Consider the following 16411-nt stretch of genomic DNA (forward strand, 5'->3'; position numbering starts at 1 on the left):
AATAGTATTTTCTTTTTTGTATAAAAGAGATGTGAGGATAGTATAGGAAAAGTGACCTTTTTTAGGATAAAAAGTGAGAGTAAAAATATAAGGTGTCAACCATTCATGTAATCTTGTAGTAACATTAAGTGTTATCAAATGGATTATATAAGATTAAGTACGGTTTATAATGAGTGTGTATGTTTATTATTACTTAATTGTAGGGACTCTTTTCACCTTTTCTTTTTCTAACATTACTAGAAAGATTAATTTTAACATCGTTACGTTAATATTGGTTTTTGAAAAAAATCGAAATTAACAAAAACGCAGTGACATATTTGCAAATAACATGAATTCGATAATATCGATTTTTGAAAAAATCGATGTTAACAAACTCATGTTAATATCGATTTTTCAAAAATTGATATTGTGGTGCACTTACAATAACATTGATTTTTCTAAAATCGATAGTGTGATACACCTAACAACAGTCGATTTTGTATTATATGACATCAGTTTTTTTAAAAATAAATGTTGTGTAATGTATGTTAATATCCGTATTTTATAACCGATGTTAACATTGATACTTTTAACGTAAATGATTTTAACATGGGTTCAAAATCGATATTAAATGTCTAAAATAACCTATATTAAAAGTCCAAAAGTAAAAGCTCTTCACCTTCGCAGAACCTATTTGGACGGAGTTGATAATTAATTTGTTCAAAATGTTTATCATTGATTTCGCCATGGTAAATTCGTGGCAAATCTTTGACAGTCATTCATTCCTTCCCGGACTAACATGATTTTCATTTGTACTAAGTACTATTTGCACATGAGCCTTTTCCCTTCTGATAAGCTAAGGTTCGGAGCTCAAGGACTTTAGGCCTGAAAATCTTATTTATATTCATTATGGCAATAACCTAGGATTCAGTAAAGTAACAACATAAATAACTGCTATCTTTTCTAAAGCCATCATTTTTATTTTTTTGTTCACATTAGTATAAAATAAAGAACAGCGTAGAGTACTGAATGATACACTTGATGCCTTTTTATCGCTAGCTAATCTCAATGTACTTTTACACTTTCCCTTATCTTGCAAAAGAAAAATCACAAGTTGTTGCAATTGGGGTTATTGAATAGCCAATCCAGAAAGGTCATGACAATTGACAAGAGATCGAAGCTGTGTTATAGTACATTCGACAAACTTGCTGAATATTCTAAAGTAGAAATAAAAGGGCAAAACCAAAATTTCATATCATAAAATGTAGACAACTACTCCATAATCTTGATGTGTAGCTGAATACTCTCTTCAAATTAATTAATGACCATTATTTCAATCAAGCTAATTAATTAATGTGTATCATTCCCTTGACAAATTAGCAGCATTTGAGGAAGCACCAACAACTTCTTCTTGATGGTCTTGTGGCTGAGGTGGCAATTGTAATGGGGAGTCCGAAATGATAGCACCATGCTGGGGTGGGTCTGATGATATAATATTAATAGGGGGTGCTGGGTTGAGGAACTTGGTAGTGGGGATGATGGAACATCTACAAAGTGGACAAGTGGAGTTTGATTGCAGCCAGTGATGTATGCATTCGAAGTGGAACACGTGCTTGCAATAGGGTATCTGTAGCACCTCTTCCTTCAGCTCAAATTCCCCCAGACAAACACAACATCTGTTTCAAATTTAATTTGTCACCAACATATATATAGATGTCACAGCTTTATTTACTTAAAATTAGACCAATGAACTTTTTTTTTTAAATGTTGATGGGCATAACTGTATTATATTAAATCAAATCAAACGTTGAGACATGGAAAAAGAGGGGACCAGCACATGGAATCCAAGACACAGCTTAATTCCAAAGTGCTATCCAGCACTTTGTCTACTGAAAATTTCCAGACAAAAGATATAAGCAGTACCTATCGTTGAGATTTTGGTTGTTACTTGTTACCATACACTTGAGGTTACACGTGTAGAATTTCTCAATTTAATTTTTTTAAAGATAAAATAATATATTTTTAATTTCTATACTTTTGTTGTTGAATCTTATTTTTAGTATCTTGATATCGTAAAAATTAATTCCTAAATTTTATAATATATATATATATATATATATATATATATATATAATCCCTCCTTAATTACAGCCTGAAGTTGAAAAACATGCACAACTTTATAAACTTACATATTTTATCCTTTATTTATGACTTTATTAATTCTAGCTGAGTGTGAAGACATTAGACACCTTCATATATGACAAGTTATTTTCTCAGCTGGTGCCAGAAGAAAAGGAAAAAGGAAAACCGTTTTTCAAATATTCTGCTTATCATTTTTTACTTTCTTTACATGTACCTACTTTTCATGAAAATAGTGGATGCCATTAAATATTCTAACTAATCTGTGAATTGAACATTCTGCTGACCATTTTTTCAGCTTTCCAAGAACCACATTCGACGAGAATAATTTTAGCCATCACATAATAGACATGATGCTGAGAGCTAGGTGAAATTATAATATGAAACAACATACATCCAAATTGCATACTGTAGAACACCTTGGCATAATGGATAAAGATCAAAGCATATTAAACTGATGACCAAGAGAGAGAGCATAAAAACAGAATCGAAAAAGAAAGATATGAATAGCAACAAACAGTACAGGTGAAAATACAAAAAAAAAAAAGGAAAAAAAATATTTACTTACAGTGAATCCCTTGCCAGCAAATCCTCATCAAATAAAATTCTTGGAAGTTTATCCAGGAATTGGAGGGTCAGATCCAAACGACAAGGCTGTAGATTTGGCAAGAGAGAGTCCAATATGAGATTATTAGTTTAATTGATCATATATAATTAAAGAATGGTGAAGTGCAAGAAGCAAGAAAAAACACATGTAAATATATTTAATTTAATTTCCCCATATATGTTTGGCATTAGAGAGAGGATAATTAAGATAAGAATAATTAAGATAGTGTTTGTTAATTACTTACTGAGGAATGATACGGAGTGGTGGTTGGTGGATTGGCAATGGTCCTTGGAAGCAAGTGAGAAGAGGAAGATAGAGAGGAAGCCCTTCTCTTAAGGTAGAACAAGTAAAACAAGAGGAAGAGAATGATGGAGAAGAGTATTGGAATTGAGAATATGAAGGCTTGGTAAAGCTTAAGCTGAAGTTCCTGTGGATACAGATGTGGAGGAGGGCTAGTTGCAGTTTGTGGAAGACTCATGATTAATCTGTGCAGTAGTAGTGCCTCCTAGCATTCATAAACTTCTTTGCCAGTACTGCAATATGTATATGATACAATTTCATTTTAAGTACAAAAGGAGTAAAATGAAAAACTTCTTCTACACTTGTTTGTGTTGAATAAGAATATCTTCAGTTGATCACTTACCAAGATATATATTGGTCGGGTGTGATTTGCTATTCCGAGAGAATTGCGTTTCTTTGGTGAGTTTCTTTATTTGACGAAGAAAAATTTGTCGTTGAAACTGGCGTAAATAAAGATATATATATATATATATATATATATATATATATATATATATATATATATATATATATATATATATATATATATATCACCGTAATTTTATGACTTTCTACTATTAAAATACCTTGTTTTCAGGAAAAAAAAAAGAAATATATATATATATATATATATATATATATATATATATATATATATTTAACTTATTAGTGATAAATTAGAAGCGGTATAATATCAATTAATCAGCATACGTGTATATGATTATAATGATGATATAAATTGATAGTGGCAGAGGTACATATTCTATCTTTTATTTCTATTTTTTTTTTCAAATGATGGGACAAGCCCATGACCCTCCACTAAGGTATAGCCTCACGCCAAGGATCTTAATTAAGCCCAGTGGCCTTCAATGTATATATCCGCATGGGTCCAAACATCTGATGTCGATCGCATTCTTTCTGTGTCATTACTAGTGCTATGCTAACTTTTCAGGAAAAATAAAAAATAAAAATAAGTGCTGGTGCGAAGCTAGTACGTGCTGCTAACTTGTCGACACTAATTGAATTACCTCAAAGTGACTTCATCATCAAACGGTTCAATTCAAGAATTAGAAAATCTGTTTGTTAAACTTGATCGAACTAGTAGGCACTAGGAAGTTGGGACTGGTTCATTAATTTCAAGCCCTGGTTTTACACTTGGCGAATCCTTATGCATATCCAATGTCCATATACAAGAGATTGTCAAAGTTAATTAAAGGTCGTTTGGTATTTGAGTTTGGACCATAGTCAATCTCATAAATTTAACTTGTAGATAAGAGTTGTCCCAGTCATTGGTGTATATTATTTTTATTATATCACTAGTCAATATATCTTAAAGGAAATTTCTTACTACATTTTATTACATCATTTTTTTTAGTTGATGCATAAAATATATATTCTTTAAGGATAAGTGTACCTTATGTAATAGCAATAATGGACTCGAAAGTCAAGATATCATACTTTAGAGATTAGTTGTATTCCCAAATAATCTAAGTCGCATAAACTAAATAATTTTGGATTTTTATCTAAAGTTAGAAGTTGTTTGTATTTTCGTCCAGAAAATAAAACTAAAGATATACAACAATTTTAAAGAAGAGATATGTATGAATAAAAGTGACTCAAATTATGATTTCACATGTACTGCTTCTTCCCTAATTTCTATTTTAATTAAGAACTCTCAGTTACCAATTAATTGTCTAATATCTCTTATTTTAATTGTTAGCTTATGGTCAAGATTTGATTATATTCTTTCCCCTAAATCAATCATGCATTTGTCATTTAAGATTTAATTTAGGGTTAAGGATGAGTAACAGAGAAGTTTGTAAAAAGGGGATTTGTACTGCCAATTTGTGTTAGAATAATATGACTCATGTGAATTAAGGGCCTAAACTTGATTTAATAAAATAAAGGGACCTATTAGCAAATATGGGAAGTTAATAAACTTATGGGAAGTTGATAAACTTCTGATAACTAACTTGATGAAAGTTTGTTAATAAAAGGCAAAGGGTTCTATCTCTGTCATAAGAGTTTTCCCTCTAATTAACCATCAAGAATATGAGAGGAAAATAAAAGAAGGAAAGAGATCGATTGGGACAAAGAAGATTGAAGAACTTATGTCTTTCATGGATCAAGGTAAGTTCTATTTACTTTCAAACTATATGAGGGAATCATAAATTCTAAGATCCTTACAATATGTAATAGATTCATTGAATATAAATGTATGGAATCTATAACTAACATGTGGTATCAGAGCCTTAGGTTATTGAATTTATGATTCTCCACGAATGATGTTTCTTCCACACATTGTATGAAGCTGATTCCAATTGGAAAATTATTCAAACCATTTTGTTTTACACTGTGCATATTATAATTGTTTTCGAGTTTGGAATGCCCTGAATCCAATTTTTTGAATGTCTTGAATTGAAATTCAAAATCTCTCTCTTACGTCAATTTTAATTCAAAATTGGATCAAGCAATTTGGATTAAATGTATGATAGATTTGTAATGGATGCTAAATTATAGATTATTGGTTTATGGGTTAATTGAAGTTCATTATTGTAAGACATTTATGGATCACCCAAAGGTTGATTAGTTGTTCTTATAATTTATAGATATGACTGTTGGTAGTATGTATGCATTATTAGTTTTATTTATATATCCAAAGATAATAAGTATTTCTAATTAATGCATATGCCTTACTAAATAATGTTAAAGTTATTAGCATCGGTATGTTTCTTTGTGTATTAATGTATCACCCAAAGGAGAACATTAGTATACATAGAATGTTTGTTTGTTGTTTGAATTTGTATTGTATGTTTAATTTATGACTCAAAGTATTAATGTTAAGCATGTGTTAATTGCAGTATCTTTTCTTGTATCTTTGCATTCTCTTGGTATGTCTGTTCTGGTTTTTAATGGGTTAAATTTCTCTTATTAGAGCAAACAAGTCCAATTTCACTTAGGTGTGTTGGATCTTGATTTGGCTCTTCAAGTTGAAAAACATGCTGCTATTACTGATGCTAGTAGCAATGAAGATAAAACCCATTATAAGGCCTAGGAAAAGTCAAATAGAATTTGTTTGATGCTTATGCACATAAGCATAGCAAATAACATTAAGTTTGTTCTTCCCAAAACTGAAAGTGCAAAAGAATTTATGAAATCTGTGGAAGAGCGCTCTCAAACTGTTGATAAGTCTCTTGCTGGGACATTAATGAGTACTTTAACCACCATGAAGTTTGATGATTCTCGTACTATGCATGAACATGTCATTGAGATGATAAATATTGCAGCAAAACTTAAGTCTCTTGGAATGGTGGTGGATGAAAATTTCCTTGTGCGGTTCATTTTGAACTCATTATCGTCTCAGTATGGTCTCTTCCAAATGAACTATAATACCATCAAAGACAAATGGAATGTGCATGAATTGCATAGTATGTTAGTTCAGGAGTAAACTAGACTTAAGAATCAAGGAAATCACTCTGTTCATTACGTGAATAATCAAGGAGTTGGAAAGAAAGTCAATAAGAAACATGGAAAGGACAAAGGACCATTAAAGACTGTCGAGTCCTCTACTAAGATCCAGAAGAAAAATGACAAATGTCATTTCTATGGAAAATCTGGACATTTCCATATGAATTGCCCAAAACGTAAAGCTTGGTTCGAAAAGAAAGGTGAGCATAATGCTTATGTATGTTTTGAATCAAATTTAACTGAAGTTCCCCATAATACTTGGTGGATTGATTCTGGATGTACAACTCATGTTTCCAATATGATGCAAGGATTCCTTACCACCCGAACCATAAACCCAAATGAGAAGTTTGTCTTCATGGGGAATAGAGTGAAAGTTCCCGTGGAAACTGTTGGGACTTATCGTTTAATCCTTGACACTGAATTTCATGTAGACTTATTTGATACTTTTTATGTACCTAGTATTTCTAGGAATTTAGTATCTTTATCTAAACTTCATGTTGCTGGATACTCTTTTAGGTTTGGGAATGGTTGTTTCAGTTTGTATAAACATACTTGTATGATTGAATCTGGTACACTTTATGATGGTTTATAAAAATTAAATCTTGATAATTATTTATATGTTGAAACTGTTATGACCTTGCATCATAATATTGGCACTAAACGTAGTTTAGTGAATGAATGTTCAGCTTACTTGTGGCATAAACGTTTGGGACACATTTCCAAAGAAATGATGCAAAGATTAGTAAAGAATGAAATCCTTCCAAATTTGGATTTTGCTGATCTAAATGTATGTGTGGATTGTATTAAAGGCAAACAAACAAAACACACAAAGAAAGGAGCCACAAGAAGCACTCAACTTCTTGAAATTATACACATTGATATATGTGGACCTTTTGATGTAAATTCTTTCGATAAAGAAAAGTACTTTATCACTTTCATTAATGATTTTTCATGTTATGGCTATGTCTATTTACTGCATGAGAAATCTCAAGCAGTGGATGCCTTAGAAATTTTTATAAATGAAGTGGAAAGACAATTAGACAAAAAGGTGAAAATTGTCAGATTAGATAGAGGTGATGAGTATTATGGAAGATATAGTGAAAGTGGACAACATCCTGGTCCATTTGCTAAGTTCCTTGAAAGGCGTGGTATTTGTGCTCAATACACAATGCCAGGTACACCACAACAAAATGGTGTGTCTGAAAGGCATAATCGAACCTTAATGGATATGGTTAGGAGCATGTTAAGTAACTCATCTTTACCTGTATCATTGTGGATGTATGCTTTAAAAATTGTCATGTATTTGTTGAACATGGTTCCTAGTAAGGCAGTTCAAAAAACACCTTTTAAACTGTGGACAGGTAGGAAACCCAGTTTGAGACACCTACATGTTTGGGGTTGTCAGGCAGAAATTAGAATATATAATCCACAAGAAAAGAAATTGGATGCCAGAACAATCAGTGGATATTTCATTGGTTATCCAGTAAAATCAAAAAGGTATATATTTTATTGTCCTACCCGTAGTACAAGAATTGTTGAAACTGGAAATGTTAGGTTCATTTAGAATGGTGAAACCAGTGGGAGTGAAGCTTCACAAAAAGTGGAGATTAAGGAAGTTAGAGTACAAGTTCCTTTAACTAGTGCTTCTACTTCAAGAATTGTTGTTCCTTATACTATTGAACCACACAACAATCAAGAAGAACAACAAATTAATGATCCTGAGGTTAACAATGAACTTATAGTAGAACAATCACAAGAAATAGTATTATGAAGATCTTAAAGAGAAAGGAGATAAACTATTTCGAATGACTATGTGATTTATCTACAAGAGTCAGAAAATGACTTAAGCATTGATAATGATCCAGTTTCATTTTCAGAAGCCATTAATGGTGATGATTCTGGAAAATGGTTAGATGCTATGAAAGATGAGCTTAAATAAATGGCACAAAATGGTGTATGGGACCTTGTGGAATTGCCTAAAGGATGCAAGAGAGTTGGGTGTAAATGGATCTTTAAGACATGACTCTCATGGAAATATTGAACGACACCAGGCTTGACTTGTTGCTAAAGGTTTTACTAAAAAAAATGGCATTGATTATAAGGAAACATTTTTTCCAGTTTCTAAGAAAGATTCTTTCAAGATTATCATGACACTAGTAGCTCATTATGATCTTGAGTTGCATCAAATGAATGTCAAAATTGCCTTTTTGAATGGGAATTTAGAGGAAGATATTTACATGGACCAACCAGTGGGGTTCATTGAAGAAGGAAATGAACACATGGTGTGTAAACTTAAGAAATCAATATATGGACTTAAACAGGCTTCCCGACAATGGTATCTTAAGTTCAATGACACTATTATGTCCTTTGGATTTAAGGAAAACACTATTGATCGGTGTATACATCTAAAGGTCAGTGGGAGCAAATTTATATTTCTTATTCTGTATGTTGATGGCATCTTGCTTACAACTAATGATCTTGGTCTATTAAGTAAGACTAAGAAGTTTCTCTCTAACAACTTTGAAATGAAAGATATAGGTGGGGCAGGCTATGTGATAGGAATAGAAATATTTTGTGATAGATCACAAGGACTATTAGGCTTGTCTCATAAATCATATATTAATAGAGTTTTAGAGAGATTCATAATGGATAAATGTTCAGCATCTCCCGTTTCAATATAGAAAGGAGACAAATTTAGTCTCATGTAATGTCTAAAGAATGATCTAGAACGGAAACAGATGGAAAATATCCCTTATGCATCTATTGTTGGGTGTCTGATGTATGCTCAAACATGCACAAGGCCAGATATTAGCTTTGCAATTGGTGTGCTTGGTAGATAACAAAGTAATCCAGGATTGGATCATTGGAAAGCTGCAAAGAAAGTCTTAAGATACTTGCAAGGGACAAAGGATCACATGCTTACTTATAGGAGATCTGATCATCTTGAGGTGATTGGATATACAGATTCAGACTTTGTTGGTTGTATAGATACAAGAAAGTCTACATTTGGTTATGTGTATCTTTTAGTCGGAGGAGCGATTTCATGGAAAAGTGTAAAGCAGACAGTCATTGCTACATCCACCATGGAGGCTGAATTTGTGACATGCTTTGAGGACACAGTTCACGCTAATTGGTTGCGGAATTTTATTTCAGGACTTGGAGTAGTTGATAGTATTGCCATGCTATTGAAAATTTATTGTGATAATACCACAATTGTCTTCTTTTCTAAAAATAACAAGTATTCTAAAGGTGCTAAGCAAATGGAATTGAAATACTTTTCCGTTAAAGAAGTTTAGAAACATAGAGTGTCAATAGAACATATTAACACTAATCTAATGATTGTTGACCCTTTAACAAAAAGGTTACCGCCCAAAGTAGTTACTGGCCATGTAGTGAATATGGGCATTATGTCTGCTAGTGAATGTTGAATGTTATTATTATTAATAATGTCTATTTGACACTTTGAACTCATTATTGTGTAAGTTTCTGAAATTTGTGTTTTCTACTTTATGTGTATATGCATGCAAATTATGATGTGGAAAACATATTATGTTTTTGTTAATGAAAAAAAAATGACTTTTGTTTGAACCCATTATGAACTTCTCATTTTAGAGTCATATTAAAGAGAAGGACAATATAGTAGTACATGGAAGGGAATATGTTGATTCAATGACATGTAACCGCCATGACTCTTATTGTTTTTTTATCTTTAATTATAATTAATGATGAAACCAATTTATCTAAAGTCTTTTACTGCGCATTATGATTTATGTAATTATTAAATCATGAAGTGTTATGGCATCACAAGAGTCAAGTGGTAGAATGTTACAATAATGTGACTCATGTGAATTAAGAGCCTAAACTTGATTTAATAAAATAAAGGGACCTATTGACAAATATTGGAAGTTAATAAACTTCTAATAACTAACTTGATGGAAGTTTGTTAATAAAAGGCAATAGGTTCTATCTTTGCCATAAGAGTTTTCCCTCTAATTAACCATCAAGAATGTGAGAGGAAAACAAAAGAAGAGATAGATTGAGACAAAAAAGATTGAAGAACTTATGTCTTTCATGGATCAAGGTAAGTTCTATTTACTTTCAAACTGTATGAGAGAATTATAAATTCTAAGATCCTTACAATATGTAATAGATTCATTGAATATAAATGTATGGAATCTATAACTAAAATTTGGTCCTGCAAGCTTGATGAACCCTGTCATTTTATAGGTTTATTAATTATGATAAGATGGTCACAAACACACAATTAACTAATAATCAGAATGATCAATTCCAATATAGAAGTGAAAGCGATAGAAAAATAAAATAACTGAATAACATTGAAGAACTTTATTAAAAAGAGGAACGAGAGTACATGGATATAATTACCTCACTATTCGAGTTCTACGGGGTTTAATCAACCATGGTCATAAAATAACTAAACAACATACAATATTGCCTTAGAAATAAAAGAGATCGGAAATCCTTATAGATTTGGACCCCAATTTTTCTCCGTGCAATTCTCCTCTCAAAAGCTCTTGTATTTTGTAAAATGTATAATGAATTTCGAATCCATGAAATACAAACTCCAACTTTTTATTTATAAACTCCTAAAGATAGTTATTTTAATTAGGCACACTAGATAGATATTTTAATATGATCTCTAAAGATAATTACTTTAATTAGATGCACTATAGACAAATATTTTCATTAATTAAGTTCACTACGATCATGGTGATATCCACCATGTCCGTTGTAAGAATCGTGACATTAAAGCTTGAGATGTTGTGAGATGACAAGGGCCTTCATGATTGACCCTGACCTTCTTGATTGATCACGACCATGGTCAATGTATCACGACTGTTATCAAGTGAAAATAATATCAAATCTTCATGAAAGTGCATTTTCCAACTTTTCCACTTGATTGAGCAATTGTATTTCTACAAGATAAAAGCTAATGTCCAAACCACTACAAAAAAAGGATATTTCTAACGAAATATTTTCCACAAAATTTATTATGTCAAGAATATTTGAATTTTTGATGGAATTTTCAAAGGATTATATTCCATGGGAAATTTTTGAATTTGTGACAGAATTTACCCACCAACAAATTTTTCATCAAAAAGTATTTTACCGAAGAAATACAGATCCGACAGAATTTACCACCGAGTTAGTCAGAAATTTAATATAATTCTGACGGATTTTACCGGAGGAATACATATCTGTTAGAATTTAAAATTATACCCAAATAAAAAGGCCCCAACCCTAGCCCTCTCTCACTCATGTTTTTGACCTGATATCAGTGCACCTCCCACGCCTCTGTTGTGTCATCTTGTCACCGACATTGTTGCACCTCCATTGTACCATCTTGTGACCGACGTTGTCGCGCCTCCGTTGTGAGCCCACACCGCCAACGTCGTTTCAATTTTCACTCCAATTTAGAAGTCAGTTTTTATTCTACCTTGCTTTTCTGAATTTTGCTATGCATTGTTACGTTTACGGTAGAAGTGCTGGCTTGGTGTAAGCCTTGGAGGTATTTCGTTAATTACATTTAAGAACTTGCGGGCTTGTGAGAGTGATTTTTTGACGGAGAATCGGCCACAGTCGTAAACGTTGCCGTTTTGGGGAGGGAGAATGAGTTTGCAATAGGATGGGTTTGGGGTGGATTTGCATGCAATTCCCGATGAGACAGAAGTGGTGGGATTTGTGAGTAATTAACAAACAAAGCTTTGAAGGCATGTTGGTTTGACAGAGGAAAGAGTGAGTTATTGTGTTGATTTGTTAGTGTTGGTTGATTGTTAGCTATGGTTTGAAAACTAGTTTCGTGGTTCCATTCTGTTTGAACCTTCCATTTACTTGCTTTTAGTGCAGATGCAGAAAAGATTTAAGGTTTATTCCAGAATGAATAAAAGAGGACTTGGATTTAGTTAGTTGAGGTGGTTGGTGGTTAGCATTTTAGGCAAATATTTCACTTGATAAATTGAATTTTTTACTTTTCAAAAAATAGACAGACAAATTTTTACTTTAAAAAAAAATTGATGCGTTGGTGGTTAGCTACTTTTTGCTCCAATATGTTAGCATTTCTATCACGATTTATTGTCCTCCATGATGTTGTGGCTGCAAATGCTATAATTGCTTTCTTTACATCTGTTACCTGGTTGAATTCTCAGAGAGCATTTACAAAGTATGGGATGCTCAAACCAAACACTAGGAGTGAAACCTTTTATTTGGATTTTAGACTTATTTTCATGTTTAAAACCCTTTAATTTAAAGTAAATTGCTATTTGCATCCTCCGTTAGTCTCTACCTTTACTGATATTCCAGACCAACTGAAAAGGATCATGGACAACAACCTGAAGGTTAGTTAATTTGGCTTGTTAATGAGCTTAACAAATTTTTTTTAGTGGATAAAATCACTCAACCATAATTCTATTGTTGGCATGGTTACCATTAAGAAGTTTATCTTGGAATTACTTTGCATGTCTCTCCGGTTATTCAATCGAACAGGGCTGATAGAAAAAATTTGTAGAAAAAAGTGTTGTGTAGGTGATACCCTTCATATGGATGATTTAGAATGCTAGTGTAGGTGATACCCTTCATATGGATGATTTAGAAAAAAATTATAGTGTGAGAATTTGAAGTTTCGCATCAAATAGTTTCTTAAGAAATCAATTGCAAAATGAAATATATAGATAGATAGATTGAGATCAATTATGCATATATTTCTAGTCAATTTGGATTGATTAATTAACTTGTAAAGTATTAGTGGCTGTATGTTAAAAGTGTAAGTGTGACTGAAAAAACTTCATATGTACCGAAAAGAAATGGGTTTAGAGAGGATTAAATAAGTGAGAAAATTCACTCAATTATTCACTAAAAAATGTTGAATAAAATTTTGCATATTAAATTTACATGAGTATCTTTTAATTTATATTAATTTAAATATAAGAAGAATGATTATTTTCTCTAAATAAAAAGGTGCAAAATGCTAATTTACACCTATTTTTTAAATAAATATATGTTAATAGTCCTCATATTTTTATATATTTTTTATTTTTAATAAAATTATTATTAGATAAGTCTAATTTAGTTGCTTAAGCCATGTTTTTTTTTATGTTATAGATTCTTGATATCTAATGCTACTCAAAACGTGATTGTTGCTGCTAGAAGAAAGTAACCCGTGGTGGTGGATATTTATGTGCTTGTGGCACTTTGTATTTATATTGAGGATAGAAGCATTTATTATATGGTGGAATTATTGTAGCATGGTTATTATCTATTATCCATTTTGATATGAGAATGGAAAATAGTAGATAACCAATATTTATAGATGATTGTGAATCATTTGTATGTGGGTTTTAGGTACCTTGTGCCTATTTAATATATTTATTTTGCCGAAAAAAATTAACAATTTCTGTTGATAAAAAAATTGTCTTTTTTCTTTTTTTTTCTTTTACGAAAAATTGATCTTTAAAGAAGGGAGATTGTGTGCGGGATTTTATTTTACCTTACTTTATATTATGTTTGAATAAATTTTATTTGACAATCTATTTTTTGAAAATATTTTCTATAAAATAGAATTTTCAATATATTGTTTAATTAATATGCTTAACATTTATTCTTCAAAACAAAGGTTATTTAACCAATAATTTTTTAAGAGCTAACAACGGTAGTCTAACAAATTATTAGGTTCAAGACAACTTTTTAGTTTCAATGATAGAAAATTAAAACTGATTAGTTTCAAGTTATTTTAGGTCACAAATTACAAAAACATAATTTAATACTATGTGTATGTGATACCTAAAATTTCTATCAAACTTAATTGTGTTCGTACTATATGTTGATTGTGTAGCTTATACTTAACATCACTTTCACATTATGAATTAAAATCATTTGGGCATGTGCCATCCGTTCTATTAAGCAAATAATGTTGTTTAGTACTAGTATTGGTTTTCATCTTAATGACATTATGTCAATGATGGTCACACAAATTCTTTCATCAATAGTGACATAACTGAGATTTTTCCAAAAAAATAAGAAGAAAAAAAAAAGAGTTTGATAAAATACTGTTTTGTTGGTGAGGTTCTTCCACTACAAGATCATTATTAAAAGATACTCGTGTAAATTTATTTTCCTTTAACCGAATTTTTGCTTTTAATTTTTTTTAACAAGTGAATATATTATTATAATTTTGTGTAATATGCACAAGTTACACCGGCGTATTTGTTCTTTTGTGAATGTGTGTAATTTAGAGATTTCAATATTAACGTATTTCATCTCAATCTTCTTTTTACTTATTTTTTAATTGCAGAATTTCAATTCACGTTGATTACTTGCAAGATACATTTACTATAATTTCTCATGATATGGAATTATTAGATAGTTTATGTAACGTTATGAAATTTTGTTAACTATAAAATCAATTTTTAATTGTATTTGTCGTGTTATTTGATTATATGATTGACTTGAATGAGTTGAGGTATGATTTGAATTAATCATATGTGATTTGTTCGATGTGGATGTTGAGTTATGTGGAGTTTTATTAACCTAAGTTGAAATTATGAGATTTCAAATTTTACTTAAACCTATTCCATCATAAATTCATTAACCGTTGGATCATCTTCGAATTGTGACTATGGATTCCTAACACATGTACCCACCATTTGATAGTTGGGATTTTCAAAATAACAAATTTTGACCTCTTGCTTAGAAAGAGAAGTGCGCTAAGCGCAATTCCAATTCGAGAGAGAATTGCGCTGAGCGCGAATTGTCGCACTGAGCGTCAAAAGTGGACTCCTACTTAGCGAGCTACAGATTATAAATACGTTCTTCAACGTAAAAATGTGATTTTTCACTCTTTTTCTCTCCAAACACCTACCCAAGCCCTAACACCTCTTCCTCCACCACCCACGACCACCGATGGCCACCACGACCCATCATTGCTTGTCGTCAAATCACCACACTGAGAGGAACCTTTTAAATAGAGTGGAATCCTCATAATGCACGACAAGGATTCGGTGGAGAACAATATCTCAATTCTTTCTTTCGTAGCTTCTCTGAGGTAATCTTGACTTCTAAACTTTTCTCCTAGTTAGTTTGAGCTTCTTTTAGTGTCTCTTGTGTTTTGGATACTGTAATAGGATCTTTTTACACTTCCTTTGAAAAACCCTTGAAAATGAGATGTTGTAAAAGTTATCTTTTTATAAAAATTGATGATATTATCGTGACCTTTGTTGAACCATGATCACATTGGTGTGATCGAAATTTCAAAATGATGTCTCCTTTTAGTACAATCCAAAACACCCCTTAGCCCTTTATGCTTTTACCGGGGTAATTGACCCCAAATGTTGTTATTAACCTTGTTTTTTGAAACCTATACTAAATTTTCATCAATTTGGTATATAGAACCTTGCATTTGGATTGACGAACATGAACAAGAAAGGTCCCTGAGCGACGCAAAGTGGAACTGACGAAGAGCTCATGATAGATAAGGAGAGTTTATTATAATTTACGGCTTTTGATTCCATAGTTGGGCTCATGGAACCTAACTATGAGGATGTATGCTTGTCCCTATTGCATGTTGGTTTTCTAATGGGATACGATACGTCTGTTATTGATAAATGTCATTATTGTTTATATTAGACTTGTGTTGTCTAAAGACTTGGGAAGTGTGAATCTTAGGCATGAACTATATATGTGTGTGTGTGTGTGTGTGTGTTTATTGATGATATTAATTGATATGATGTGACGTTGATGTTTATGATAATGTTGATAGAGAATGATGTTGTTATTGAAGATGATATTGATAATAATTGATACGAGATGATGTTGGTGTTTATGATAATATTGATATAAGATGATGTTGTTATTGGTGATTATGTTGAGATGAGATGATGTTGATGTTGAGAATGACATTGAGATGAAATGATATTGATGTTGAGA

At 31.6% G+C, this 16411-nt stretch overlaps 1 protein-coding gene across 1 annotated transcript; it reads right to left on the bottom strand.

The window, feature by feature from the left end:
• Positions 1-999: 999 nt before the first annotated feature.
• Positions 1000-3450, bottom strand: LOC114402735 (probable E3 ubiquitin-protein ligase RHA4A). Its single transcript, XM_028365399.1, has 4 exons — positions 3369-3450; positions 2970-3258; positions 2687-2772; positions 1000-1655 (listed from the first exon to the last, which is right to left on the bottom strand). The coding sequence occupies exons 2-4, from the start codon at positions 3201-3203 to the stop codon at positions 1340-1342; spliced, it is 636 nt and encodes a 211-aa protein (XP_028221200.1). The 5' UTR covers positions 3204-3258; positions 3369-3450; the 3' UTR covers positions 1000-1339.
• Positions 3451-16411: the final 12961 nt, after the last annotated feature.

Source organism: Glycine soja, chromosome 20, assembly GCF_004193775.1.
Source record: "Glycine soja cultivar W05 chromosome 20, ASM419377v2, whole genome shotgun sequence".
Lineage (NCBI taxonomy): Eukaryota > Viridiplantae > Streptophyta > Magnoliopsida > Fabales > Fabaceae > Glycine > Glycine soja.

What these genes read in the sequence shown, in the direction of transcription:
- LOC114402735 (XM_028365399.1), bottom strand. Translation starts at nt 3,203, where the DNA reads ATGAGTCTTCCACAAACTGCAACTAGCCCTCCTCCACATCTGTATCCA. An exon ending in CCACTCCGTATCATTCCTCA is followed by an intron (nt 2,773 to 2,969) that starts GTAAGTAATTAA and finishes CCAAATCTACAG; the next exon opens with CCTTGTCGTTTGGATCTGAC. An exon ending in TTGCTGGCAAGGGATTCACT is followed by an intron (nt 1,656 to 2,686) that starts GTAAGTAAATAT and finishes AATTTGAAACAG; the next exon opens with ATGTTGTGTTTGTCTGGGGG.